Source organism: Dendrobates tinctorius, unplaced genomic scaffold (assembly GCF_039654945.1).
Source record: "Dendrobates tinctorius isolate UK_male_01 unplaced genomic scaffold, ASM3965494v1 ptg000114l, whole genome shotgun sequence".
In the NCBI taxonomy this organism is placed as follows: Eukaryota; Metazoa; Chordata; class Amphibia; order Anura; family Dendrobatidae; genus Dendrobates; species Dendrobates tinctorius.
In genome coordinates this window covers 10,278,984-10,306,968 of record NW_027361782.1, presented here as the reverse complement: position 1 = coordinate 10,306,968, position 27,985 = coordinate 10,278,984, and the positions used below count along the sequence as shown (strand labels likewise).

At 42.3% G+C, this 27,985-nt stretch overlaps 1 protein-coding gene and 1 long non-coding RNA gene across 2 annotated transcripts in view; one reads left to right on the top strand and one right to left on the bottom strand.

Moving 5' to 3' along the window:
* Nucleotides 1–27,985, bottom strand: part of TNMD (tenomodulin) — a 95,306-nt gene that overhangs the window by 37,880 nt on the left and 29,441 nt on the right. The window contains exons 3-6 of the mRNA XM_073589853.1: nt 26,397–26,537; nt 19,522–19,620; nt 15,013–15,163; nt 13,145–13,293 (exon numbers count right to left, since the gene is read on the bottom strand). Of these exons, the coding sequence (XP_073445954.1) occupies nt 13,145–13,293; nt 15,013–15,163; nt 19,522–19,620; nt 26,397–26,537 (540 nt within the window). The remainder of the gene's footprint in view (nt 1–13,144; nt 13,294–15,012; nt 15,164–19,521; nt 19,621–26,396; nt 26,538–27,985) is intronic.
* On the top strand, nt 310–27,883 carry LOC141101050 (uncharacterized). The gene is made up of 2 exons (XR_012234870.1): nt 310–444; nt 26,346–27,883. It is a non-coding gene; the product is annotated as an uncharacterized lncRNA (long non-coding RNA).

The window sequence follows — 27,985 nt, the reverse complement described above, 5'->3', positions numbered from 1 at the left end:
CAGAGCCTCACATTCTGCAGTCTCCCATTGTCTTTAGACCACAGAGGAGATTGCTCAGCAATCCCAGCTTCCCAGACACTGTGCCCAGACCTGCTCTGTGGGGCTGGCTATTGCTGCCACCTTTGGGTCAGCAATGGCAATGCAGGCTGCTCAGCAGCAAATCGCTCCAGAGACTGTCCTTCTGTCGGTCAACTGAGCATGCTCACGAGGCGATCTCCCATTGGAGATCGGGAGCCACATGTCCAGGTCCTTCTCCAGATCTGATTGGTCTATCTCAGGGATCTGGAAGCTTCCGGAAGGTCCTGGCTATAAAAGGTTCGCATGGCCGCACTAGCATCCGACAGTGCACCTGCTTCCGGGCATTTTCGACTAGCGGCAGTGTCTGTCACCGCGCTGCAGTCTGCAGCTCCTCTTCGTGTCTGCAGTTGCGATGCCGCACGCACGGTAGGTCTAGACGGACGCAGACCCTCTGCCTAGGGCCCAGCTCCTGTGATCATATACCGTGTGTGCACTTCTCTGAGACCTGTGAAGCTAACAGGCTCAGCCTTTTTGTGTTTTTCACTTAAGGCATCTCTGTGAGTAAACAGAGATCGCTCAGTGCACCTGGGTGACGTTCAACCCGCGTGTGTAATAAAGCCATATTGTACGTCCGCCATTAGCTAGCAGCAGTGTTAACACCTTCTGCACGGTGGACCCGGGCGGCGAACGCACTTTACATTATTTTATATTTAGTGCGTTCTGCTGTCCCTAACAGTTTGTTTATCATGATTCCATATTTTTTTCCCTCAGAATTGAGTGACTCCATAATTTTTCCCCTATGCTTGGTTTAAAAAAGTAACCATTACTTACTACCACATTTTTTGTTCTTGATTTCTTTTAGTGTTTCTTAAAGCCAGAAAGTTGCCATTTGAAATTACTTTAGTTTTGTGCCATGTCTGTGATCTGCTTTTTTACTACGAAATTAAACAACTGAATGAACATCCTACAATTATGATTCCATAATTTTTGCCAAGGGTTGTAATATGGGAGCTCCTATAACCTGGGCACTGTCTAAAATAGTAGTAATGTGGAGCGAGCCGCTATATCCTGAGCACTGTCTAACGTATAGTACTATCGAGCGAGCTGCTATAATTTTGGCACTGTCTAACATATATTAATATACAATGAGCTCCTATAACCTGGGCACTGTCTAACATATAATAATATGGAGCAAGCTGCTATAACCTGGGCACTGTCTAACATATATTAATATCGAGTGAGCTGCTATAACTTGGGCACTGTCTAACATATATTAATATCGAGTGAGCTGCTATAACTTGGGCACTGTCTAACATATATTAATATCGAGTGAGCTGCTATAACTTGGGCACTGTCTAACATATATTAATATCGAGTGAGCTGCTATAACTTGGGCACTGTCTAACATATATTAATATCGAGTGAGCTGCTATAACTTGGGCACTGTCTAACATATATTAATATCGAGTGAGCTGCTATAACTTGGGCACTGTCTAACATATATTAATATCGAGTGAGCTGCTATAACTTGGGCACTGCCTAACATATAGTAATATTGAGTGAATTGCTATAACCTGGGCACTGTCTAGCATATAGTAATATCAAGCGAAATGCTATAACTTGGGCACTGTCTAACATATATTAATATCCAGTGAACTGCTCTAAGCTGGGCACTGTCTAACATACATGTACAGCTGGTATAATCTGGCTATCTAATGTATATAATTGCTGCAATCACCTGGGTTCATTTTCCTTAATCAGGCTTCTACTTAAGCATGCTAGTTCCTCCCCCCAGTGTCAATCGTACACTTGCTGTTGCCTGTGGAAAATTGATGTCTCTGTGCCTGACCCTGCTTGACTTGATTCTCTTTCCGCACTCAGAAACTTTGCTTGTGACTTGACGTTGCCTGTGCCTGCTCCCTGTAAACTGTTTTGTCTCTCTGGCTTTCCTGACCTCGGCTCCTGTATTGGACTTTGTCTCTGACTTCCCTTTGTCGTACTGCGCCATTTCCTGGACCTGACCTCGACCTCCCTTTAATTACTGTAAGTAGTGTATATATTAACTGCCGTGACTCTGTAAGAGGGTGAAGCACCGAAGGAGCCAAGGGGGAGTTGCCTTCCCAGCTCCGTGCCCGAAACCATTGAGCAGGGCATTAGGTTCCCTGGGGGACGCTTTAGAGGACTGGACTGAAGCCAGGAACAGGAAGAGGGCGGACTGGGAGCGGGAAAACTGCGTGTGCTTTCTGGAGAGCAGTCCCTATGACTGTGCAATTAATCTCAATCCTAATGCCAAATTACCCAAGGCTCGCTTCTATAGTTTGTCTGGCCCTGAGCGGTCAGCCATGAAAGTGTATATTAGTGAGAGTTTACGAAAAGGTCATATTCGTCCTTCCTCAGCTGCCGGATTCTTTTTTGTTAAAAAGAAAGATGGAGGTCTTCGTCCCTGCCTCGATTTCCGAGAATTAAACTAAATAACGGTTAAAAATACTTATTCACTTCCACTTATTCCCAATCTATATAATCAACTTTCTGGGGTCAAATGGTTTTCCAAACTGGATCTTAGAGGTGCATATAATCTTATACAGATTTGTGAGGTTGATGAGTGGAAGACAGCATTTTTAACGTCTGAAGGTCTCTTTGAAAATCTTATCATGCTTTTGGTCTAACAAATGCACCTGTAGTTTTTCAAAATTTTATGAATTATATTTTTTCTGATTTATATTGGGAGATTTATTGTGGTTTATTTGGATGACATTCTGATTTTCTCACCTGACCTGGATTCACATCATAAACACGTCCATTTGGTTTTGCAAAGGTTGAGGGATAATTGGCTGTTCGCTGAAATTGAAAAATGTACCTTTTCTGTTCAAGAAATGCCATTTTGGGTTTCATTGTGTCAGCCTCCAAGTTTAAGATGGATCCTGGGAAAGTTCAGGCCATCATTGATTGGGTTCAACCCACTGACCTTAAGCCTCTGCAGCACTTTTTGGGGTTCGCAAATTATTACAGAAAATTTATAAGAGGATTTTCTCAGATCGTCAAGCCTCTTACGGACCTCACTCGTAAAGGGGCAGAGCTAAAGGTTTGGTCGCCGGAAGCAGTTGGGGCTTTTGAAAATTTGAAGAAATGTTTTATGTCTGCTCCTGTTATTGTGCAACCAGACATCCAGAGGCCTTTATTGTGGAGGTAGATGCTTCTGAGGTCGGGGTGGGGGCTGTATTGTCTCAAGGTCTTGAGACTTTAACTAACCTGTGACCATGTGCCTTCTTCTCTAAAAAATTTTCTGAGAGAAACTATGATGTGGGTAATTGAGAGTTGCTTGTGGTCAAGTTGGCCCTTGAAGAGTGGAGGCATTTTTTGTAGGGATCGGTTCATCCAGTCACCATGGTGACGGATCACAAAAATCTTGCTTATATTGAATCTGCCATTGACAAGCGATTGACACCTAGACAGGCCCGATGGTCTTTGTTTTTTTCACGGTTCAATTTTTCTATTACGTTCAGACCAGGGTCTAAGAAAATGAAGGCGGATGCCATGTCTCGTAGTCTTGATTCTGTGTCTCCTCCAGAACTTCCTTCCTCCATTCTTCCTCAGGGTGTTGTTGTGGCCATGGTTTACTCTGAGCTGGAAGCTGGGATCCATACTGCTCAGTCCTTAGCTCCTTCCAATACCCTTGAATGCAAGCTGTTTGTCCCTGTGTATCTCAGATTATGCCTCTTGCAGGAATTCCATGATTTTGTGCTGAGTGGTCATCTTGGGGTCACTGTCACCCAGAAGGCAGTTGCTAGACTCTTTTGGTTGTCCGCTATGCATAAGGATATTAGAGATTTTGTGTCTGCTTGTGAAACTTGTGCACGCGCCAAAGTACAGCATTGCCGGCCGGCTGAGGAATTGGATCCTTTGCCAATTCCAGAAAGACCATGGACTCATTTGTCCATGGATTTCAATTCAGATTTACCATGGTCTGGGGGGATGACTGCTAATTGGGTGGTAGTCGATTGCTTCAGCAAACAAGCTCACTTTGTCCCATTATCTGGATTACCCAATGCTGAAACTCTCTCCAACCTGTTTATTATTCATGTGGTATGATTGCATGATTCTTCTAAATATTATATCTGATAGGGGTGTACAATTTGTCTCTCGATTTTAGAATGCTTTCTGCATAAAACTGGGGATTGATATGTCCTTTTCCTCTGCTTATCATCCTGAGACTAACGGTCAGACAGAGAGGACAAATCAGTCTTTGGAGCAAATTTTAAGATGTTTTGCCATCGATCAACAGGAGAATTGGTCATCGTTTCTTCCGCTGGCTGAGTTTGTCTTTAACAGTCGGGTTAATCAGTCCACGGGGACCGCGCCTTTTTTCTGTAATTACGGGTTTCATCCTCATTTTGGTGAGTTTTCCAGGATAAGTTCTGGGTGTCCTTGGGTGGATGTCACCAAAAATCATATAAAAAAAACCCTAAAACTTTAATACTTTATTGTTAAAAGAACCCAAAAAACGGTCACACCACAAGGTAAACACAACAAAAACAGCAAAAAAGTGCCCAAAAAAATATATAAAAATGAGATGAGGATTTCCTAGGAGTCCCTGATGCAATCTAGTACTCACACCTTCCTTGCCGCGGAGGTTGGCACCCTAGGGGGGACGTTGTGGCGCCCCCGCTCAAGGATGACTCTCCCTAGGGACCCTATTCCACCCTGCAGCCACTAGGCAATCCCTTTCCCAACGCTAAAGGGACCCCTATCACTATACAGAGGTGATCCTGTGATAAGGAGGACCCTATACCCCAAAGAGATTTAAAAACATATAGGAACACATCGGCAGTATTATGGCGTATAGTGGTGAGAAATCGATACAGGGATGCCAAACCCTCCTTTCAAAAAGATACACAGAGGGTATGGTGTCAGTTAAATCACCACTAAAAATGTAGATAAATGAAGAGAAATATGACATTTCAATTCTAGATTTAAAGTTGTTACCATATGCATCAGCTCAGATAGTTTAGGCACAAAAAACAGACAGTGTGGGGGATCACCCTCAGACATACAATATATTTTGTCCCATCAAGGGTCAATACCTCTGATTAGATAGTTTTTGGCACAAACTAGACAGCATAGGGAGTTACCCACAGATATATAGTGCATTTCGTCCCATCAGGGACCGATATCCACTGAGCCTGTGCCCACTGTATTAGACACTGGACCCCACCGGAGGTCAGACATAGATGTAAAGATACAACCAGTGGACTGTTGAAATATGTATGTTTCAAATACTCATCGTATCACCCGCTGTCTGCCACATAGCTTATAGCGCCTCAAGACGTTTCGCCCCGTCTGGGCTCATCAGGAAGCCCGATGTCAACATGACTTGTGTCCTGATGGGGTACATGTCACCATTCAAGAGCTGGGGGATGTTTGGAGCAACGTTAAAAAGAACATTGGGGTGGCTCAGCATTGGCAGAATTGGAAGGCCACTAGGAGGTGCTCTTCAGCGATCGCCTTCAAAGTGGGAGATAAGGTATGGCTTTCCTCTAAGAATATTAAGTTGAAGGTGCCCTCGCTAAAGTTGGGTCCTAGATTCATTGGTCCATATGAAATTCTGGAGGTGGTCAATCCAATTGCCTTCCGGTTAAAGCTTCCTCGGTCTTTCGATATTTCTAATGTGTTCCACAAGTCGTTGTGGAAGGAATTTATTCCCCCTGTTCTGTATTCATCTCCCCCGCCTCCTCTGGTTTCTATTGAGGGAAGCGTGGAATATGAGGTACAAAGGTTCATTGATTCCCAAATGGTCCAGAATTCCCTTCAATACCTGGTACATTGATAGGGGTATGGACCTGAGGAACGATCCTGGGTTCCAGCTTATTCTGTAAGGGCTGATCGGTTGGTCCAGGCCTTTCATCCGAGGTTTCCTGGGAAACCTGGGGGTCTGGTGGCCCCCTCCTTGAAGAGGGGGTATTGTCAAGATTTCCACTCTGTTTCTGTCTTTTTGTTACTTTGTGTTGGGGCTGTCAGTCTGTGCTGGGTTGGTGCATCAATCACCTGGGTTAATTTTCCTTGATCAGGCTTCTACTTAAGCATGCTAATTCCTCCCCCCCCCAGTGTCAATCGTACGCTTGCTGTGGCCTGTGGAACATTGATCTCTCTGTGCCTGACCCTGCTTGACTTGATTCTCTTCCAAGACTCAGACCCTTTGCTTGTGACCTGACTTAGCTTGCGCCTGCTCCCAGTAAACTGTTTTGTCTCTCTGGCTTTCCTGACCTCAGCTTGTGTATTGGACTTCGTCTCTGACTTCCTTTTGTCGTACTGCGTCATTTCCTGGACCTGACCTCGGATTGTTTGACCTCCCTTTACTTACAGTAAGTAGTGTATATATTTACTGCTGTGACTCGCGTCACAGGCATCTTCTATACATAATTATATATGTACAGCTGCTATAACCTGGGTATCTCCTGTATATAATTATATATGTACAGCCGATATAACCTGGGCATCTCCTGTATATATTTATATATGTACAGCTGGTATAATCAGGGCATCTCCTTTATATAATTATATATGTACAGCAGGTATAACCTGGGCATCTCTTGTATATAATTATATATGAACAGCAGGTATAACCTGGGCATCTCCTGTGTCTATATACAGCTGGTATAACCTGGGTATCTCCTGTATATAATAATACATGTACAGCTGGTCTAACCTGGGCATCTACTGAATATAGTTATACAGTTGTGGCCAAAAGTATTGACACCCCTGCAATTCTGTCAGATAATACTCAGTTTCTTCCTGAAAATGATTGCAAACACAAATTCTTTGGTATTATTATCTTCATTTAATTTGTCTTAAATGAAAAAACACAAAAGAGAATGAAGCAAAAAGCAAAACATTGATCACTTTACACAAAACTCCAAAAATGGGCCAAACAAAAGTATTGGCACCTTCAGCCTAATACTTGGTTGCACAACCTTTAGCCAAAATAACTGCGACCAACCACTTCCGGTAACCATCAATGAGTTTCTTACAATGCTCTGCTGGAATTTTAGACCATTCTTCTTTGGCAAACTGCTCCAGGTCCCTGATATTTGAAGGGTGCCTTCTCCAAACTGCCATTTTTAGATCTCTCCACAGATGTTCTATGGGATTCAGGTCTGGACTCATTGCTGGCCACTTTAGAAGTCTCCAGTGCTTTCTCTCAAACCATTTTCTAGTGCTTTTTGAAGTGTGTTTTGGGTCATTGTCCTGCTGGAAGACCCATGACCTCTGAGGGAGACCCAGCTTTCTCACACTGGGCCCTACATTATGCTGCAAAATTTGTTGGTAGTCTTCAGACTTCATAAGCCATGCACACGGTCAAGCAGTCCAGTGCCAGAGGCAGCAAAGCAACCCCAAAACATCAGGGAACCTCCACCATGTTTGACTGTAGGGACCGTGTTCTTTTCTTTCAATGCCTCTTTTTTTCTCCTGTAAACTCTATGTTGATGCCTTTGCCCCAAAAGCTCTAATTTTGTCTCATCTGACCAGAGAACATTCTTCCAAAACGTTTTAGGCTTTTTCAGGTAAGTTTTGGTAAACTCCAGCCTGGCTTTTTTATGTCTCGGGGTAAGAAGTGGGGTCTTCCTGGGTCTCCTACCATACAGTCCCTTTTCATTCAGATGCCGACGGATAGTACGGGTTGACACTGTTGTACCCTCGGACTGCAAGGCAGCTTGAACTTGTTTGGATGTTAGTCGAGGTTCTTTATCCAAAATCGCACAATCTTGCGTTGAAATCCCTTGTAAATTTTTCTTTTCCGTCCACATCTAGGGAGGTTAGCCACAGTGCCATGGGCTTTAAACTTCTTGATGACACTGCGCACGGTAGACACAGTAACATTCAGGTCTTTGGAGATGGACTTGTAGCCTTGAGATTGCTCATGCTTCCTCACAATTTGGTTTCTCAAGTACTCAGACAGTTCTTTGGTCTTCTTTCTTTTCTCCATGCTTAATGTGGTACACACAAGGACACAGGACAGAGGTTGAGTCAACTTTAATCCATGTCAACTGGCTGCAAGTGTGATTTAGTTATTGTCAACACCTGTTAGGTGCCACAGGTAAGTTACAGGTGCTGGTAATTACACAAATTAGAGAAGCATCACATGATTTTTCGAACAGTGCCAATACTTTTGTCCACCCTCTTTTTTATGTTTGGTGTGGAATTATATCCAATTTGGCTTTAGGACAATTCTTTTTGTGTTTTTTCATTTAAGGCAAATTAAATGAAGATAATAATACCAAAGAATTTGTGTTTGCAATCATTTTCAGGAAGAAACTGAGTATTATCTGACAGAATTACAGGGGTGTCAATACTTTTGGCCACAACTGTATATGTACAGCTGGTATAACCTGGGTATCTAATGTATATAATCATATATGTATAGGGGGTATAACCTGGCCATGTCTTGTATAAATTTATATATATACACCTGACATAACCTGGGCATCCTCTATATATAATTGTATATGTACAGCTGGTATAACCTGGGCATCTCCTGTATATAATTATATTTGTACAGTTGGTATAACCTGGGCATCTCCTGTATATAAATATATGTGTACATCAGGTATTACCTGGGCATCTCCTGTATATAATTAAATATTTACCGCTGGTATAACCTGAGGAGAAAAACAAGATTCCACATCTGGGCACGAAAAAAGAAGATTACATCTATAGATTAGGAGGAATAGAACTAAGCAACAGCACGTGTGAAAAAGCCTTGGGTATACTAATAGATAACAGACTGCACATGAGTCAACAGTGTGATGCAGCAGCAAAAAAAGCAAACACAGTTCTAGGATGTATTAAGAGAAGCATAGAGTCTAGATCACGTGAAGTAATTATCCCCCTCTACTCCTCCTTGGTCAGGCCTCATCTGGATACTGTGTCCAGTTCTTGGCACATTGTAAAAAAGACATTGAAAAACTAGAGAAAGTTCAGAGAATAGCGAACAGGATGGTGAGGAATGGTTAAAGGATCTGGAAATATTTAGCTGAAAAAAAAGCCTAAGAGGAGGCTTAATAGCTGTCTACAAATATCTCAAGGGCTGTCACAGTGTAGCCGGATAGTCATTATTCTCATTTACACATGGAAACATGAGATGCAATGGAATGAATATGAAAGGGATAAGATACACATTAGATATTAGAAAAAACTTTTTAACAGTGAGGGTGATCAATGAGTGGAACAGGCGGCCACGAGAGGTAGTGAGTTCTCCTTCAATGGAAGTCTTCACACAGAGGCCGGACAGACATCTGTCTGAGATGGTTTAGATGACTTCTGAATTGAGCAGGGGGTTGGACATGATGACCCTGGAGGTCCCGATGACCCTGGAGGTCCCTTCCGATCTAACAGTCTAGGATTCTATGACTCTATATACAGTGAGTGAAATAAGGATTGAACACGTCACCAATTTTCTAAGTAAATTCTCCCAGATGACGGTACGACCCACCCAATCTGCACAGGCAGAGAATTCATCCATAGATATCTGTAAATGATGTGTAATAAAAAAAGTGCCACGTTCCTCATGCCATAACCGGGGGGGGCTTGCAGATTGAGGCCGGTGAATATTGGAAAGTTGATGAAGTCATTGGATGTTTCCAGCTCTTTGTCCCGCATGTGTCATAGAAGATGTATCTTCTGATGACGTCACCTTGTGAGTTCACGTGATGTTGGTCAGCTCTTTCATACATGGGGCGACATCTCTCCATTCGACTATCTGAGACTTCTTCCAGGATCAGTAAAGTGGAGCCAAGATGGATATGATGGCAGTGACACATATATGATGAATATTGATGACCCATCTGTCGCGCTGTTGGCGCTTGATGTACGGCGCCGAGCGGAGAATGAAAGCCGAGCGCGGGACTTTATCATCAGCGTTCGCGTTTTATCTCTAACTTTCCCTTTTAACACCTTGTGGTTTATCAAGTAAAGACATGAAGGGCTGATGAAAGCGCAGAGCTGACGATTACTTATCGCCACATTAAAGGCTCGGTCCTTTGTCACGGATCTGTAACAGTCTGGATACATCAGTTCATTATTCTCCTTCTCCCTTTTTAATCCATTTACCAGCCGCTACTGTTGCCTAATTATCCAGGTTGTAAATCAGTCCTGTTTGCATTTTTCCTAGATGTTCTGACTCCAAAGGCCTCAGATCTCCTCAATAAAACTATTAGAGGAGACCCGCATTCATTATTTACATTGATGTTCAGAGGAACGTCTGCTGCACACATCTGTGCGTGGCTCCGCGGAGCTCTGTGTGCAGAACAGCGCAGAGCCCGGACAGGCACGCCGCACTGCATAGGTGACATTTACATTCTATACCTGCGTTGTCAGGACCACAGCCGGAGTAGCAATGGACCAGACAGTATGCGGCGAGGTGCTTGGTTAAAGGGGGTTTCCACTTTCAGAAAAGTGGTCTCCAAATGCTCTAAAATACCTAAAATAACAAACAGACAACACTCGCCCTCCCGGATCCATCTCTAGCTCCCTCCACTGCTCAGGTCTTGGTGTTTTGACGGCAGCAGTGACGTCACATCGACAACATACATGCAAGGCTACATCCAATCACTGCAGCGTCCAATCAGTGCAGCCATCCAGTCTCTGCAGCCGTCCAATCACTGCAGCTGTCCAATCACTGCAGCCATCCGTCCAGTCACTGCAGCCGTCCAATCACTGCAGCTGTCCAATCACTGCAGCCATCCAGTCACTGCAGCTGTCCAATCTCTGCAGCCAGGCTCCGCATAATTCACATGATTTACTCTGTACAGAAAAAAGCTGCATCTCATCATTCATTAACCAAATTATCTAGTTTATTATTATATAGAGATATAGGTAAATTTGGGAACAAGGGTATTGTAATATATGTATACAGGTGAAAAGTGGCCCCCCAACATTAATGTTACCGGTGGGTCTTTGGCAACCCAGTCCGACAGTGACTGTAGCCACTGCAGCCGTCCAGTCAGTAAAATTGGCATTTTGCCTTGAATTTAGGGAAACTATTTTCTATGATAGTTGTGCTTATCTATATATTATATAACTATCTATCTATCTATCTTATGTGATGTAGTGATCACTGTGTCCGCTAGGGGGCGCTGTGTGGATGTCCTAGGAGGGAGGATGAATGGCAGAGTCATGAATGACCATTATGTATCTCAAGGTGGGTGGCCTTGAGATGGAGACTTATGTGTGTTGATCAGCAGTGATACTGCTGGCGTGTTGTTTCAATGTGTCAGAGAGAAGTCTCCAGGTAGCTGGGGAGACGGGCGAGCCCAGTTACCTACAAACCCACCCAGGTGGTGTGTTTAAGAACGCTATTGCAAAGTGTGTGTGAAGGGTTCAAGGACCTGTGATGAGGTCATAGCCATGTGACCCGGTGGGCGTGGCTACGGACCATGTAAGGTGGCCAGGGTAGGTCACATGGAGTGAATGCAGGGACCCGGTTGGTCCGTTGTGGAAGGTCCCGCTGGAAGATGTGTCTCCTTTCCTAACAGCATGTGAAGTGACTGTCTTGAATGGCTGCACGTGCCTGATGATTCCCTGGAGGGAATGGACGTCTGCAGCATGATAAAGGAACGATGAGGAAACCCTGCCGTGGGTGCCGAATCTGGTTTTGTGGCTGCCGAATCTGGATTTGTGGCTGCTAAGCGAGTATCACCTACTTGAATAACAGTGCTATCTTACACTATCTATCTATCTATTATCTATCTATCATCTATCTATTATCTTTCTATTATCTGTCTATTATCTATCTATCCATCGATCTGTATCTATCTATCAACTATTATCTATCTATTATCGATCTCTTATTTATCTGTCTATTGTAAGACTGTGACCAGCATTGTGGTGAATAGCCGGTATGTGTCGCAGAGGAGGAGGTCCTCTGCGCAGTAAGCATGAAATGTTGCTCTGGGACCTGTAGTTCTACGAGCTTTGTTTAGCTTATAAGGGGCTGGGCTTACAGGGTTGGCTGGAGAGCTGGGCGGGTCTGGCCAACCATCTACCTCCCATCAAGGGGGTGTGTCTCATACATTATAATGAGACTGTGGTTTGGTCACATGGTCTCTGTGTGTTGGAAGGTCCTGTAAGAGGACAGGTTTCCTGAATAGCACATGGTGAGGCCACGTACGTGCAGCGACTATGACGGCTGCTGCATTGGGGGAAGCTATCATCCTTCTGAGGGTCTGAAACTGTCGGGGTTTGACCTGTTGAGCAAGTCATCGGCCGGGAGAGTGATCCCAGTAAGGCAGGCAGCTTCCCTCAAGGCCAGGACTGACAAGAAGTCAGCATGTGGAGCGGAGCTTCTGGAAGGTAGCCTCAGAAAAGGGGGTTGCAAGAAGGCAGTGGTCTATCTGCTACATGAACAGACTGGTGTTTTATTATGTTCTTGGATGTAACGGTACGGACTGTACTCTCTCCGGTTTATGCTGCGTTTAAATAAACCGGATGGTCTGTTTAAGTGAGAAATCATTCCTGTGTGTTTATTCCCGTTGTCAAGCGAGTGACTCCAACACATACAGTGAGTGCTATCTTACACTATCTATTATCTATCTTTCATCTATGTATCTATTATCTATCTATCTTCTATCTATTATATATCTATCATCTATTTATCCATTATTTATCTGCTATCTATTTATCTGTCTCTTATTTCTCTATTATCTATCATCCATCTATTATCTATGTATTATCCATCTTTCTATTATCTATCTATATATTCTAAATCTTTCTATCTATCTATCTATCTATCTATCTATCTATCTATCTATTTTCTGTCTCTTATTTATCTATTATCTATCTATATATTATCAATCTATTTATCTATTATATATATCTATCTATTATCTATTTCTTATTTATCTATTATCTATCTATTATCTATCTATCTATTTATCTATTTATCTATCTATCTATCCATACATGCATCCTATATTCTTCCGGTAGGTTGTGGACACTTAGATGTATGGAGGTGGCAGATAACAGAGGTGTCCTTAGCAGTATACAGCGTTGCATGCTGTATCCCTGGTGGAATATGCAGCCTCCCCTCCCCCGCCACATCATTATGTGCATTATGCACATTACTTGCACTCACGTAGTCATTGACGGGTTGATCTTCCTCGGTCAGAGATCTGGACTGACGTTTGCCGCTCCGCTTGTCTACTCTTTGATCTTTAGGTACAAGCGTTTGTTCTGCTGCCGACTCCTCATCTTCCCCATCATCAAAATCTTCAAATTCAGAAGCTTTAAAGAAAAAAATGGTCAATTACAGAGAATGAAAAATTATTCATAAAAATTAAAAATGTCCAGATTTAAAAAAAAAGCCTGGGAAATCTGAGTGACAGCTGGAATGATTTCTGGACAAGTGACGCCTCCACTCAGGGTGTAAGTCCCAAAAAGTGGAAGCAGGCAGCTGTTCAGGGGCCCGTGCAGAAGGGCCCAAGCTATTTTCTGGGGCTTTGGCATATGGGTCTTGCCATGTACATCACCTGTGTGGAGGTCTCTGATCATTTCCCTAATTGCACCTCCTGTGATGTGATAATTATGAAATTAATCGCCGCTTCTAATAAACAATAGTTTGTATTTTCTATAAAGGAGACGTGAGTGGATTGTCGACATCAGCAGAACGTGCGGTTTGAGGATTGTAATAATTATCTGTAATTACTAATCCGGTGGAGAGTCGCTTCTTGTAGATGATTATTCTGTAACGTCGCAGCTCGGATCAACGTTTCCATTCATTATATCCAGTCCGTACAAAGGACACAATCAACATTTATATCAAAACAAGAAGAAACGAGAGAATAAAAAGTCACCCCCTTCTTCCAGGTCAGGGGGGTTCAGCTTTAATCTGGAGACAATGTCAATTATCATTTATCATTATCATTTAAGGGTTTGATTTATTGCTGCATTTGCTCCTGTTTTATGTGTAGTTTTTTGTGTTTCTTGCCTGGTTTTTATTTGCACCAATTTCTTGTTTTTATTTCTGCCTTTTTTTGGACTGTACTTTATGTGTTTGCCTCTTTTTTTCCACAATTCGCCATTGTGGGTATGCTTTTTGCAGCAAATGTTTGCAGTCAGTTTATCAATTGAGACATTTAAAAAGTCACTAAGTGTTTCAGCAAATGTATTCTAGTTCCCTCCGAAGTGATTTCTTCGCACAGCAGTAATTCTTGTACAAATATTACAGCTGCTTGCAACACATTTTAATGGAACTTACAACTTTTTGCTATAAAAAGGCACAAAAAAGTTAATGACAATCGTAAAAATTTTTTCATTTTACACAAAATTCATGAAGGACGTCTGCAATTTTGAAGAATTTGGAGCAATAAACATCAACAAATAGCACAAGATAAAAATAAAGGGTCTTAATAATAAAATACAATTGATGAATTGGGATTTTATGTTTTAATAAAGCAGCTACCAAAGGGGATGTACAATCCACTTACCCCACCCTATAAAATATCACATCAGACTAGTACTATAGGAGCAATGGCTGAGTGGTGACATAAATGGAAGTGAAAGATTTGCTGTATTGACCGGTAAATTGGATGACACCTCCTGTAAGTGTCATGGCGGCCATAGTGGTAATGACCCAGCCTTCCACAATCATGGGTCTGCTGTTCTGCGCTACATACATAATGTTATTGTGCCCACACTGCAGATTTCATACTAATCCTGGGTAACATATAGACAGCAAAACAAAGGAAAATGTTCAGCATTCCCGATTTGCCTTCATTCATTCATTTCTCCTCAAAAGCCTACCAGTTTGGCATCTTACAAAGACTCGGATAGCAAACATTTCCGTGACAGGTTTTTTTTTTTGCTCCTGAATGTTGGCGCGGTCTGGCCCACATTGTCATATATTCAGCCTGTTTTCAGACAAATCATATTTTGCCAATGTTGAAGTCCACACACTTATGTAAATCTGGCCACAACATCTTCTAAAATGACCCCTTCTGTTACCTGCTGGAGAAGCAGGAAAGATCCAGTGCACGGACTTATTGTGACAAAGCTCCAGGATTCTGGAATTCTTCAGGAAATCTTTGTCCCCTATGGGATTCTCGGAGGGGATCCAGAACATGAACTGTTCATAGATTGTGGTGATGTCCCCATCCTAACGTGGGGGAGAGAAAAGAGAAAGAAGAGGAGAAAACTATTCAAAACACTGTTTTACAGCAAGGTACTGTATATCTTTCCTTCCATCTTTTATCCCTGCCTCCTTCATTTAATGCCTTCCTTTCTTTTTTCTTCCTTCCTGCCTTTATTTCTTCCTTCCTCCCTTTCCCTTGCTTCCTTCCTTTTTCCTCGCTTCTTTCATACCATTCTTTCCTTCCTTTGTTTGTTCCATTCTCCATCCATCCATCCATCCATCCATCCATCCATCCATCCATCCATCGATCATTCCTTCCTTTCTCCTCCCCTCTTTCCTTCCTTCCGTCATCCCAATCCTTCTTGTTTTCCCCATTTATTCCTCCTTCCTTCCTTCATCCTATTCATCCTGATCAGATTCCCATATCTTCCTGAAGAGGATTTCCAAAATTTGACAACTGTGAAGGAAGCGAAAGGATTGTGACTGCACAGAAGCTTCTCATCTCTATACAATGTATCTTCTCATTTCCTTTATTTGTTCTTCAAATGCTACGCTGTAATGGAAACGACAATACAGCTGTTTCCGCAACTGTTTTGCTTGTGAACGTTTCATCTGGGAAATTTGTACAGAAACAAAATGTTTCACAATAAAATATAATCAAAAAATGGAAAGTTTCTCATAAATCCAGAGGAGGAAATGTAATTATCCCCACATGTGCGAGGATCCCGCGCTGACGTCCAATGATGGATTGTTCTCAAGCTTTTGTTCTGTTTATTGTTAGTTGGTGAAAGTTTGTGAATTATTGTCTTTGTGTATGGAAGATATAATGTACAATAATGGATTTTCTGATAACTATTGAGCATGGGACACATCTGTAGATGGGAGACCCCCGTATAGAGTCCATTCAATTTTCTGCAATTCTTTTTCTAATAATGCAAAACTATTATGTCTTTTTGTCAGTCTCTCTCAACTATCATCAAAAGAACTGATCCCAGCACAGAGGCTTAGTGGTTACCCCTATACAGTGGCTCAGTGGTTACATGAATACAGACACTCAATGGCTACTCCAGCACAGTGCACAAGTTGTGTGACATCTGCACAGTGGCTTAGTGGCTATTACAATGGCTCAGGGGTTACTCCAGCACAGTGGTCCAGTGGTGACCTCAGAACAATGAAAAGGTGGAACCTCAGCAGGGTGGCTAAGTGGATTTTCCATAACATTGTACAGTTGTAAGGGAGGGACAGGACTGTAGTCGTGACCTGAATAACTGCAATATCTATGTCCAGTCCTTCCCCTACAGAAAACTGTACTCTTCTGTCCAGCATACCTGTATCTCCAGATTCATCTTCCTCTGGGCATTTCCCAGGCGACACCGGTCCCTCTTTCAGGTGACCCCCAGCAACGGAGACACAGTCCAAGTTAACTTCAAATCTTTCTTTACTGAGTACTTCACACTTACATCCACAGTTGGGACATCGTGACATTTACTGGTTTCCACATCCAGGCGATAAGTCTCCACATCTCTTCTTTCCTGCACTGGCCCACTGCTATGACACACAGTGGCTGTGGGTAACGTGGGCTCCAGCACTTGAACGTTGCGTGGCTGCCAAGCTGTCCAGGCCTAGAGCCCATGTGGACCCTAGGGCTCCCTGGTCACGCCTCACCTAACTTCCCAACAAGCTTCCCTCTTACTACCTGGCAGCCACTCCTACAATTAAACCCTAAAGAACATCCTATCAGTAATACCTATAGGACAGTTGTTACATCGTGACATTTACTTGTTTCCTCATCTTTCCCTTTCTGGCTGTCGCTTCTGTGCAGTACATGCCCGAACTCGACCGTCCTAGACTGCTCCCAGTTTCTTCCTGGCCTGACCTCGCCATGATGACAATTCCTTCTGCCAGTTTCGCCCCAGACTCGAAATCATCAGTCACCCGGTTTGGTTGCCTCTGGTAAAGCATCTAGCCCGTCTGTACCGATCTCGTCGAAGTTCCAACTTCCTTCATCTCATCAGTCCTACTGATTCCTGCCCTAAAAGCATTGGTCCAGGCAATAAGTCTCCACTTATCTTCTTTCCTGTACTGGCCCACTGCTATGACACACAGTGGCCGTGGGTAACGTGGGCTGCAGCAATTGAACGCTGCGTGGCTGCCAAGCTGTCCAGGCCTACAGCCCATGTGGACCCTAGGGCACCCTGGCCCCGTCTGACTTAACTTCCCAACAAGCTTCCCTCTTACCTGGCAGCCACTCTTACAATTAACCCTCTAAAAAACATCCTATCAGCTATACCAGTAATGCCCACTAGTATGCCCCCATCTAGTGGCCCACAACAGAACTACACTTACCCGTATCTATAACTATATGCTAAAGTGCCCTCCTCTAATGTCCCCAGAGAACGATGCACTAACTTACCCTAACTGCACATGAACATTAGTCACATATATTATGCAGTACTATATTAAAGGAACACAAGACAGTAGAATACAGTTCTCAACAGAATGGTAACATATGGTAACATATATGTACCGCTGACATTTATCAAAGACATGATCAATTAACAATCGAAGGGCAATCTGAAGGAAGGGAAGCAAGAAATACATTATATCTCACCCCCTTACACAGTATCAATCTCAACACCAAGATGCAGTGGCTTCTCCAGCCCAGTGGCCCAGTGGTTACCTTAGAATAGTGGCACAGTTATGATTACAGCACAGTGGTTCAAAAGTTACTCCAGCAGAGCAACTCACTGATTACCCTAGCAATTTGGCTCTGTGAGCACGCTAGCCAAGTGCTGAGTTCAGCATGGTGACTGAGTGGTTACTCTACCATGGTGGCTTAATAACTAAGAGTACCACAGTGACCACACGGATATCCCAGCATAGTGACTCAGTGGTTATCCTAAAAGGGTGGCTTAATAAGTAAGGCTAGCATAGTGTCCCCCATGGATATCCCAGCATAACTCAGCAGTTACCACAGCATAGTGACACAGTGGTTACACCATAAGTGACTAGGTGGCCACTGCAGTACAATGGCACAGCGGTTACCTTAGTACATTATTTTCTGCAAAACAATGTGTCACTGGTTACACTAGCAGACTGGCTCAGTGGTTAACCCAGCAAAGTGGCTCATTGGTTATCCTACCAAGGTGGATAATAACTAATACTACCACACTGAATCCATGGATATCTCAGTATAGTGACTCAGTGGTTGCACCATAAAAATGACAAAATGACTAGGTGGCTACTGCAGCACAAGGGCATAGTGGTTATCAGTACATTACTTACTGCAAATAATGTGTCATTGGTTACAACAGGAGAGTGGCTCAGTGGTTATCCTACCATGGTGGCTTAATAGCTAAGACTACCACATTGACCCCATGGATATCCCAGCATGACACAGTGGCTATTCCAGCATAGTGAATCAGTGGTTACACCATAACAGTGACTAGGTGGCTACTGCAGCACAAGGGCATTACTTATTGCAAAACAATGTGTCACTGGTAACCCCAGCATAGTGACTCAGTGGTTACACCAGCAGAGTGGCTCAGTGGTTACACCAGCAGAGTGGCTCAGTGGTTACCCCAGCAGAGTAGCTTAGTGGTTACCCTGCTGTAGTGGCTATATTATCACGGTGACTCAGTGGTTATCCTGCCATGGTGGCTTAATAACTAAGACTACCACAGTGACCACATGGATATCTCAGTATAGTGACTCAGTGGTTACACCAGCAGAGTGGCTCAGTGGTTACCCTGCTGTAGAGGCTATATCACCATAGTGACTTAGTAACTTAGTAGTTCTCAGGATATCCTCAGCTGTTACTCCAGCTTAGTGGCTCAGTAGCTAATCTTGTGGAATTGCTCAGTGATTAGTACTTTTGCCTTGCAGCACTGTATCAAGTGCATGGAGTTTGCATGTTCTTCTGTTCTCTTGTGCAATGCCTCCAGCTTCTCCCATTTCTCAGCATATTATAGGGAAACTGTCTCTCTGTGAAACTGTCCCTTGTGTATGAGAAACATAATGGAAAGGCCTAAAGGAAAAGGTAAATGCCGTTCCTCCACCATGTCTAGTACCCGGGCAGCAGCAGATTCTTTCCATGTCATCGGTCTACTCCATTACATAAAACACTCGGGGCGCAATGTTAATGGGATATGGAGAAAAGACGTTCATGGCGATTTGCAGGCGAATAAAGGAATATTGCTCTTCTGAATATTCCGTGAGGGCAATGTTCTCCCTCCTGTCAGCCTGGCAGGTCACTACTGGCACATTGCTGGTGAGAAGTGACCTACAAGATCATTTCTAGACATAAAGAACCCTCACATTGCTGGTTCCACCTGTGGCCATAAGAAAACAATCTGTATAGGGGAAAAAGACATAGATCGTACCTCAAATTGCAACTCTGATTCTTCAACTACTGGGATTTCTTTGCTCTGAGTCTTGATGAAACATTTTTCAAGTCCAGCAAAGTAGATGGCAGTAATTCCCTAAAAATAAACCCAAGGCATTAAGGTGTGAAGCTGATGTGATTCAACCACTGTGCAAGAATTCAGATCTGTCCCTCACATCTCCAGGACAAAGTGATGTGAGTAATGTGAGAACAGAGGGCAAAACATTGTGTCTACAGTATACAAGCTATCAAAGGAGAATATCAGAAGTCACCAAAGAATTCGACTCAATCTATGATGCAAAACTTCTAGACATAAGCAAATAGATTAGATGAAAATTTGATGTGTTTCATTTATTTGAAAATCTGCTGGACCCAAATAATTGGAACAATTTGTGTGTCATCTTGTGTAAATCAGCAAAGAGCATGATCGTCGCCATTTTTCACATAGCAGAAGGTTGCACAGGCAACCACAGGGGAATGATCATAGCCAGTATAAAAGCAGAAGCATGGAAAGCAGCAGCAATTTATGGTGAATCTGGAAAGTGAAAGGAAGTCAGAGCTCAGCAACAGAGATAGGAAGAGAAAGCCATAAAACACTGAAGAGACTGTACAGATAGTGTGTGACAGCAAAGCAGTGATAGCGCTGCCATCTATAACCAGATATACTAAGGCTTGTCCAGTAATGATCTGTTAGAAATAGACGACCGACAGTTATTAACACATTAACGGATCCTTTGCCTATTATCTACAATGTTAAAAAACAGACCTGGCAGAGATCAATTAGTGAATAACAGACTAAAAAGTTACTTCAGCAATACATTTTACCAACAAGATTCCTACTGGATCCATTATAAAGATCATTACTGGACATGTGAGCAAAGCCTTAGGAGTCATCTCTATATATAAAACTGAATGTGTGTATGTGTGTGTGTATCACCAACCAATCACGAAGCATCATTCATTTCACCGGAGCTGTTCAAAAGAAGCTGAGCTGTGATTGGATGTTATGAGCAACAGTTTTCCTTTCAACCAATCACTAAGCATCTCTCATTTCACCAGAGCTGGTTAAAAGAAGCTGAGCTGTGATTGGTTGCTATGAGCAAGTTTTCCCACTTGCCAACACTTCAGCAGACACTGACATGGTGGGAGAAATCTAGCATCCCTGGGAACATAAGCTTCCAGCCATTGTCTGCCCCGCAAAAAGGAGCAGAGAGCACATGACAGAAATGAATCCCCCCTCCCGTGCCCATATACCCATCACACATATTTTTTATAGGCACATCTTCCCTCTTAAAGGGATCATTGGTATGGAACTCAGAGCAAATCCATCCAGCACTTTGGTTTTGACCCCAGGCCTCTCTTAAAGAGATCCTCGGTATGGAAGTTAAGGCAAATCCACTCTGCGCATTGATACTGATCCCAGGCCTTTCTTAAAGGGATCCCCGATATGGAAGTCAGGGCAATTGCCTTCAAATGCTCTGGTACTGACTCCTGGCTCTCTTAAAGGGATCTCCTGTATGGATGTTAGGGAAAATCCCTCAGCACTCTGATTCTGACCCCAGGGTTCTATTAAAAGGAATCATTGGTATGGAAGTCAGGGCAAATCCACTCAGCGCACTGGTTCTGATCCCAGGCTCTCTTAAAGGAATCCCTGGTATGGAAGTGAGGGCAAATCCACTCTGTGCTTTGGTACTGACCCCAGGTCTCTCTTAAAGGGATGCCCGGTATGGAAGTTAGGGTAAATCCCTCAGCTCTCTGGTTCTCACCCCAGGCTTCTATTAAAGGGATCTCTGGTATAGAAGTCAGGGCAAATCCACTCAGCGCTCTGATTCTGACGCCAGGCCTCTCTTAAAGGGATCCCTGGTATGGAAGTGAGGGCAAATCCACTCTGTGCTTTGGTACTGACCCCAGGCCTCTCTTAAAGGGATGCCCGGTATGGAAGTTAGGGTAAATCCCTCAGCACTCTGGTTCTCACCCCAGGCTTCTATTAAAGGGATCCCTGGTATGGAAGTTACGACCGTTCCACTCAGCGTTCTGGTTCGGACCCCAGGCTGATGGGACGATGTGGAATATTAGGAGTAGTTGTCTTGTGGCTCTGGCTGACGGGATGATGTGGAATATTAGAGGTAGTAGTCTGGTGGCTATGGCTGACAGGATGATGTGGGATATTAGGGGTTGTAGTCCGGCGACTGTGACGGGATGATGTGGGATATTAGTGGTAGTTGTCCAGTAGCTCTGGCTGATGGGATGATGTGGGATATTAGGGGTAATAGTCTGGTGGCTCTGGTTGACGGGATGATGTGGAATATTAGGGGTAGTAGTCCGGTGGCTCTGGCTGATGGGATGATGTGGGATATTAGGAGTAGTAGTCCGGTAGCTCTGGCTGACGGGATGATGTGGGATATTATAGTGAATGTAGCTATGCTTAGTGGGCAGGGCTATACACTCAGCTTTATATATATATATATATATATATATATATGTATATAATCATCATAATTTGTTATAAATAACCACAGTTAGTTACTATGCCCGGGCAGCACCGGGCTCTTCAGCTAGTTTACATTATAAAGCTTTAAAATATTTTAATACTCAGAAAAACAAGTATAATACACATGTTATTAGTGCAGTTAGAGACTTTGTCACACTTAAGATTTTTTGGGAAAAATATTAAGCAGCTAGTCAACTTAAATTCATAAACATTCCCTCATCTCCAATACCTTCTCTAAGATCTACTATGAAATGTGATATACAGTGGGTATGAAAAGTATTCAGACCCCTTTTAAATTTTTCACTCTTTTTTTCATTGCAACCATTTGGTAAATTCAAAAAAGTTAATTTTTTTCTCATTAATGTACACTCTGCATCCCATCTTGACTGAAAAAAAAACAGAAATGTAGAAATTTTTGCAAATTTATTAAAAAATAAAAACCAAAATATCACATGGTCATAAGTTTTCAGACCCTTTCCTCAGTATTGAGTAGAAGCACCCTTTTGAGCTAGTACAGTCATGAGTCTTCTTGCGAGTGATGCAACAAGTATTTCACACCTGGATTTGGGGATCCTCTGCCATTCTTCCTTGCAGATCCTCTCCAGTTCCATCAGGTTGGATGGTGAACATTGGTGGACCGCCATTTTAAGGTCTCTCCAGAGATGCTCAATTGGGTTTAGGTCAGGGCTCTGGCTGGGCCAGTCAAGAATGGTCAACAGAGTTGTTCTGAAGCCACTCCTTTGTAATTTTAGCTGTGTGCTTAGGGTCAATATCTTGCTGGAAGGTGAACCTTTGGATCAAGTCTGAGGATCAGAGCACTCTGGAAGAGGTTTTCATCCAGAATATCTCTCCACTTGGCCGCATTCATGTTTCCTTCAATTGCAACCAGTCGTCCTGTCCCTGCAGCTGAAAAACCACCCCTATAGCATGATGCTGCCACCACCATGTTTCACTGTTGGGATTGTATTAGGGAGGTGATGAGCAGTGCCTGGTTTTCTCCATACATACTGCTTAGAATTATCACCAAAAAGTTCTATCTTCATCTCATCTGACCAGAGAATCTTATTTCTCATAGTCTTGGAGTCCTTCATGTGTTTTTTTAGGAAACTCTATGTGGGATTTCATATGTCTTGCACTGATGAGAGTCTTCTGTCAGGCCACTGTGCCATAAAGGCCCGACTGGTGGAGGGCTGCAATGATAGTTGACTTTGTGGAACTTTCTCCCATCTCCCTACTGCATCTGTGGAGATCAGCCACAGTGATCTTGCGGTTTTTCTTTACCTCTCTCACCAAGGATCTTCTCCCACGATTGCTCAGTTTGGCTGGACGGCGAGGTCTATGAAGACTTCTGGTGGTCCTAAACTTCTTCCATTTTAAGGATTATGGCGGCCACTGTGCTTTTAGGTATCTTGTGTACTGCAGAAATTCTTTTGTAACTTTGACCAGATCTGTGCATTGCCACAATTCTATCTCTGAGCTCATTGGCCAGTTTCTTTGACCTCATGATTCTCATTTGGTCTGATATGCACTGTGAGCTGTGAGATCTTATATAGACTGGTGTGTGCCTTTACAAATCAAGTCCAATCAGTTTAATTAAACACAGCTGGACTCCAATGAAGGAGTAGAACCATCTCAAGGAGGATCACAAGGAAATGGACAACATGCAAGTGACTTAAATGTGAATGTCTAAGCAAAGGGTTTGAATACTTATGACTGTGATATTTCAATTTTTCTTTTTTAATAAATTTGCTAAACTTTCTACATTTCTGGTTTTTGTCAGTCAAGCTGGGGTGCAGAGTGTATATTAATGAGAAAAAAATGAGCTTTATTGAATTTACCAAATGGCTGCAATGAAACAAAGAGTGAAAATTTTAGAGGGGTCTGTATACTTTCTGAACCCACTGTAATACTGTCCTCTATGTGGAAGAATAAAACTAATATAACACTGCCCCCTATGTACAAGAATATAACTATTATAATACTGCCCCCTATGTATAAGAATATAACTACTACAATACTCCTTCCACGTACTAGAATATAACTACTATAATACTGCCCCCTATGTACAAGCATATAACTGCTATAATACTACTCCTATGTACAAGAATATAACTACTATAATCCTGCCTCCTAAGTACAAGAATATAACTACTATAATACTGCCCCTATGTACAAGAATATAACTACTTTAATACTGCCTCCTAAGTACAAGAATATGACTACTATAATACTGCCCCTATGTACAAGAATATAACTACTATAATACTGCCACCTAAGTACAGGAATATAACTACTATAATACTGCCCCTCTGTACAAGAATATAACTACTATAATACTGCCTCCTAAGTACAAGAATATAACTACTATAATACTGCCTCCTAAATACAAGAATATAACTACTATAATACTGCTCCTATATACAAGAATATAACTACTATAATACCGCCTCCTAAGTACAAGAATATAACTATTATAATACTGCTCCTATGTACAAGAATATAACTACTATAATACTGCTCCTATGTACAAGAATATAACTACTATAATACTGCCCCCTATGTACAAGAATATAACTACTATAATACTGCCCCCTATGTACAAGAATATAACTACTATAATACTGCCCCCTATGTACAAGAATACAACTACTATAATACTGCTCCTATATGCAAGAATATAACTACTATAATACTGCTTTTATGTGCAAGAATATAACTACTATAATACTGCTCCTATGTACAAGAATATAACTTCTATAATACTGCTCCTATGTACAAGAATATAACTACTATAATACTGCCCCCTATGTACAAGAATATAACTACTATAATACTGCTCCTATATACAAGAATATAACTACTATAATACTGCCACCTATGTATAAGAATATAACTACTATAATACTGCTCCTATGTACAAGAATATAGCTACTATAATACAGCCCCTATGTACAAGAATATAACTATTATAATACTGCTCCTATGTACAAGAATATAACTACTATAATACTGCCACCTATGTATAAGAATATAACTACTATAATACTGCTCCTATGTACAAGAATATAACTACTATAATACAGCCCCTATGTACAAGAATATAACTTCTATAATACTGCTCCTATGTACAAGAATATAACTACTATAATACTGCTCCTATGTACAAGAATATAACTACTATAATACTGCCCCCTTTGTACAAGAATATAACTACTATAATACCGCGGATAAACAGTAGTCTTGGAATATGAGCAAGCAATTGATTGCTCCTGTGTTATTTAAACTGGTCTTTAATTGGCCAGTTACAGGTAATTTTGTCTCCTGTCCTATCATAAAAGGTAATGCCCTTATTATCTGGTTTACATGTCTAAACAATCCTTTTTTAATTTGAGAATGAAGATCTGCCTGCGTTTATGGGGTAGGTTTAGGCTATGATTGTAGTGAACAGATGGTGCAGAGACCGCGTCCGGGGGTCAGAGCCGGCTATAACATTTGGATATTAAACAAAATGAAGAGTGTAATGAGCCGCTGAATGAGAGCAAATATGGCCTGACCTGAAATTAGTCTGAAGACAGCGGGAGACCAGGACTACACTGAATGAAAAGTCTGGGAGTTTGTTGCAATGTATCATACTAGCTAAGAGCTGTCACCCTGGAAAATTATACAGAAGGGATATTTATGCTGCTGTCAAGGTCTTTGAAGATTGATACAGTATTGTGTATGTTTATGGCATCAATGTATGTTTATTTTCTTTGCAGTGTCCTTTATCTGACTGTGATTTCTGATTAGTCTGTCTCCTGCCGCCTCTAGGGGCGCTACCGGTTTATGAGTGCTTCACTTTACATAAATGTGTGTAATTAGCTTCCACCAATAATGACTTTAGTTAAAAATAATCTTATTCTGTGCCCCTTCTCACCTTGGTCACCTCAGACCCTGAAGCTAATTAATAGACTATATGGCAGGTACATCCCTACCTCTCGGCACATGCAAAAGGGTAAAACTCCTGCAACCATTCCAGCAATGGCTGTAAAGAGTTTATTTCTAGATGTATCAAAAGCACATTTCACAGCGATTATCATCCGCCGGGCTTATTATTCTGCAGATCTTTATGTTGTTATGTGAAATATTTGCTCTTGGGAGATTTTACACTGCATCAATGTCTTCATCATCAATAAAACAGGGAAATTGGAATGAGAAATTCAATCATAACTAATCGTTAACTTGTCGGCAAAAGTCGACTTTTAAACCATTTCAAATTGTCGGTGCATTTTTCTAAACAAGTCCATTATTTTTGCTTTGCCTTTTTACAATAATTTTAGTGTTTTTTATAGGTTAGAAAAATCTATGCAAAGAAGATGAGCAGAAGTTTTGTCAGGACGCACATGTTTAAAGTCATGAATCTCCACCGCGTTTTCTGTGCCGTTCTCTGTCCGAAAAGTTTCCATCTGTTTTACGGGATCGATCTCCATCAGGACCGTCGTCTGCTCGCCGTCAATGAAGAATTTGTATTCTACATCATAGACCTGTGGGGAGACAAAAGGGGAGAAAGACGGGAATAATAATGGAGGACAATATTGTTTTATGGAGCCATTTTGAAATGCAATTTCAGCCGCGGTAATAAAAGCTGTGAGGACTTTTATATTGCAAATCAAATGTTTTCTGCTGCTTCAGTGGCTCATCAGAAGCAAGAGATATTCATGAGCGCTCCTATAGCTGGTAATGGCCCCAGAAAGCAGGAGCCTTGTGGAAACAGGGGACCCGTTAGGATGGGACCGAGCCTGATCAGGACCATCACCTTCACAACTGCAAATGTCACATGCAAGACAGACTGCCGAAAACTCCAATATAATATTCTGTGGAAATGTTTTTGGAAGCTGAGACATGTGGAGCTGCTTGGAGGAGGCCTCACCTTGTAGAAAAGATGTCATTGTGGACTTTTTATCTAAGATTTACAGTTTTCCTGCTCTGCTGGGTTAAGCAATCTTAAGAGCAATGTATACCTGTGGTAATTTCCTGAGGAAGAAGTAATTACATACTATGAAATGCATATTTTGAATATGGTATCTTTGTATAAAGAGCACTATACTCTTTTCATCAAAATCTCTTCTTGCACCCATACATTTGTACATCCCTTTCATGTAGATCACATTTGTCACATACTTCACTTTCAGCTTTTCTTATCATTTTCTGTTTCCTTTTCTTTGTTTATACTTACCCCATTTGAAATCCTCAGTACACTGAAGCCTAGCATTTTCCATGCTCCGATACTTAGCCCAGAGCGCATGCGCGGTCTGCATCTCATCGGCGTTCGGGTGAATGGCCCACAGGAGCTCTAGCGCACACTCCATCTCCATGACGGTGCTCTGTGCTTGCGTTTGAGGGGCCGCGAACCGGAACACTATCACAGATGGGAAAGATCAACAGCGCATGCGCCACATGAAGGGACACGTCTTTTCCAAGTCACACAGCTTTCCGATATTAGTAGCGCGCACGTGAAATTTATAGTGATTCTGACTGGCTGACACGCCCTAAATAATATGATCACTCCTACCCCAACACAAGCCTCCTGAAGAAGCTGCCACAAAACGTGCCTTGGGGCGGCAGGGATCATTACACTAATATACTAGTAAGTTTATCTTCTTACTCTACTTCCCATAAAATGCCAGTACAGATTAATTTTAGGAGTAGTTCAGCACCCTGTAATTGTTAATTGAGGCACTTTCTACTACGTGTAGTATTACTTTTCTTTGATCTCTGCACCATTGGTATACCTATGACTAAGGGTGCTTTTAGCACACCAGAAACGCTTCAGGCTGATTCTACATTTTAACATGGCTTAAATAGCCAAATAAAATTTTGTATTTTTTTATGGGTTGGAGTGCCGATTTTTTCTTTTCTTTTCTTTGGATCCATGCTGTGCTCACCAGCGAAACGTGCACCCACCTGTGCTAGATTGGACCCAGCCCAAAGT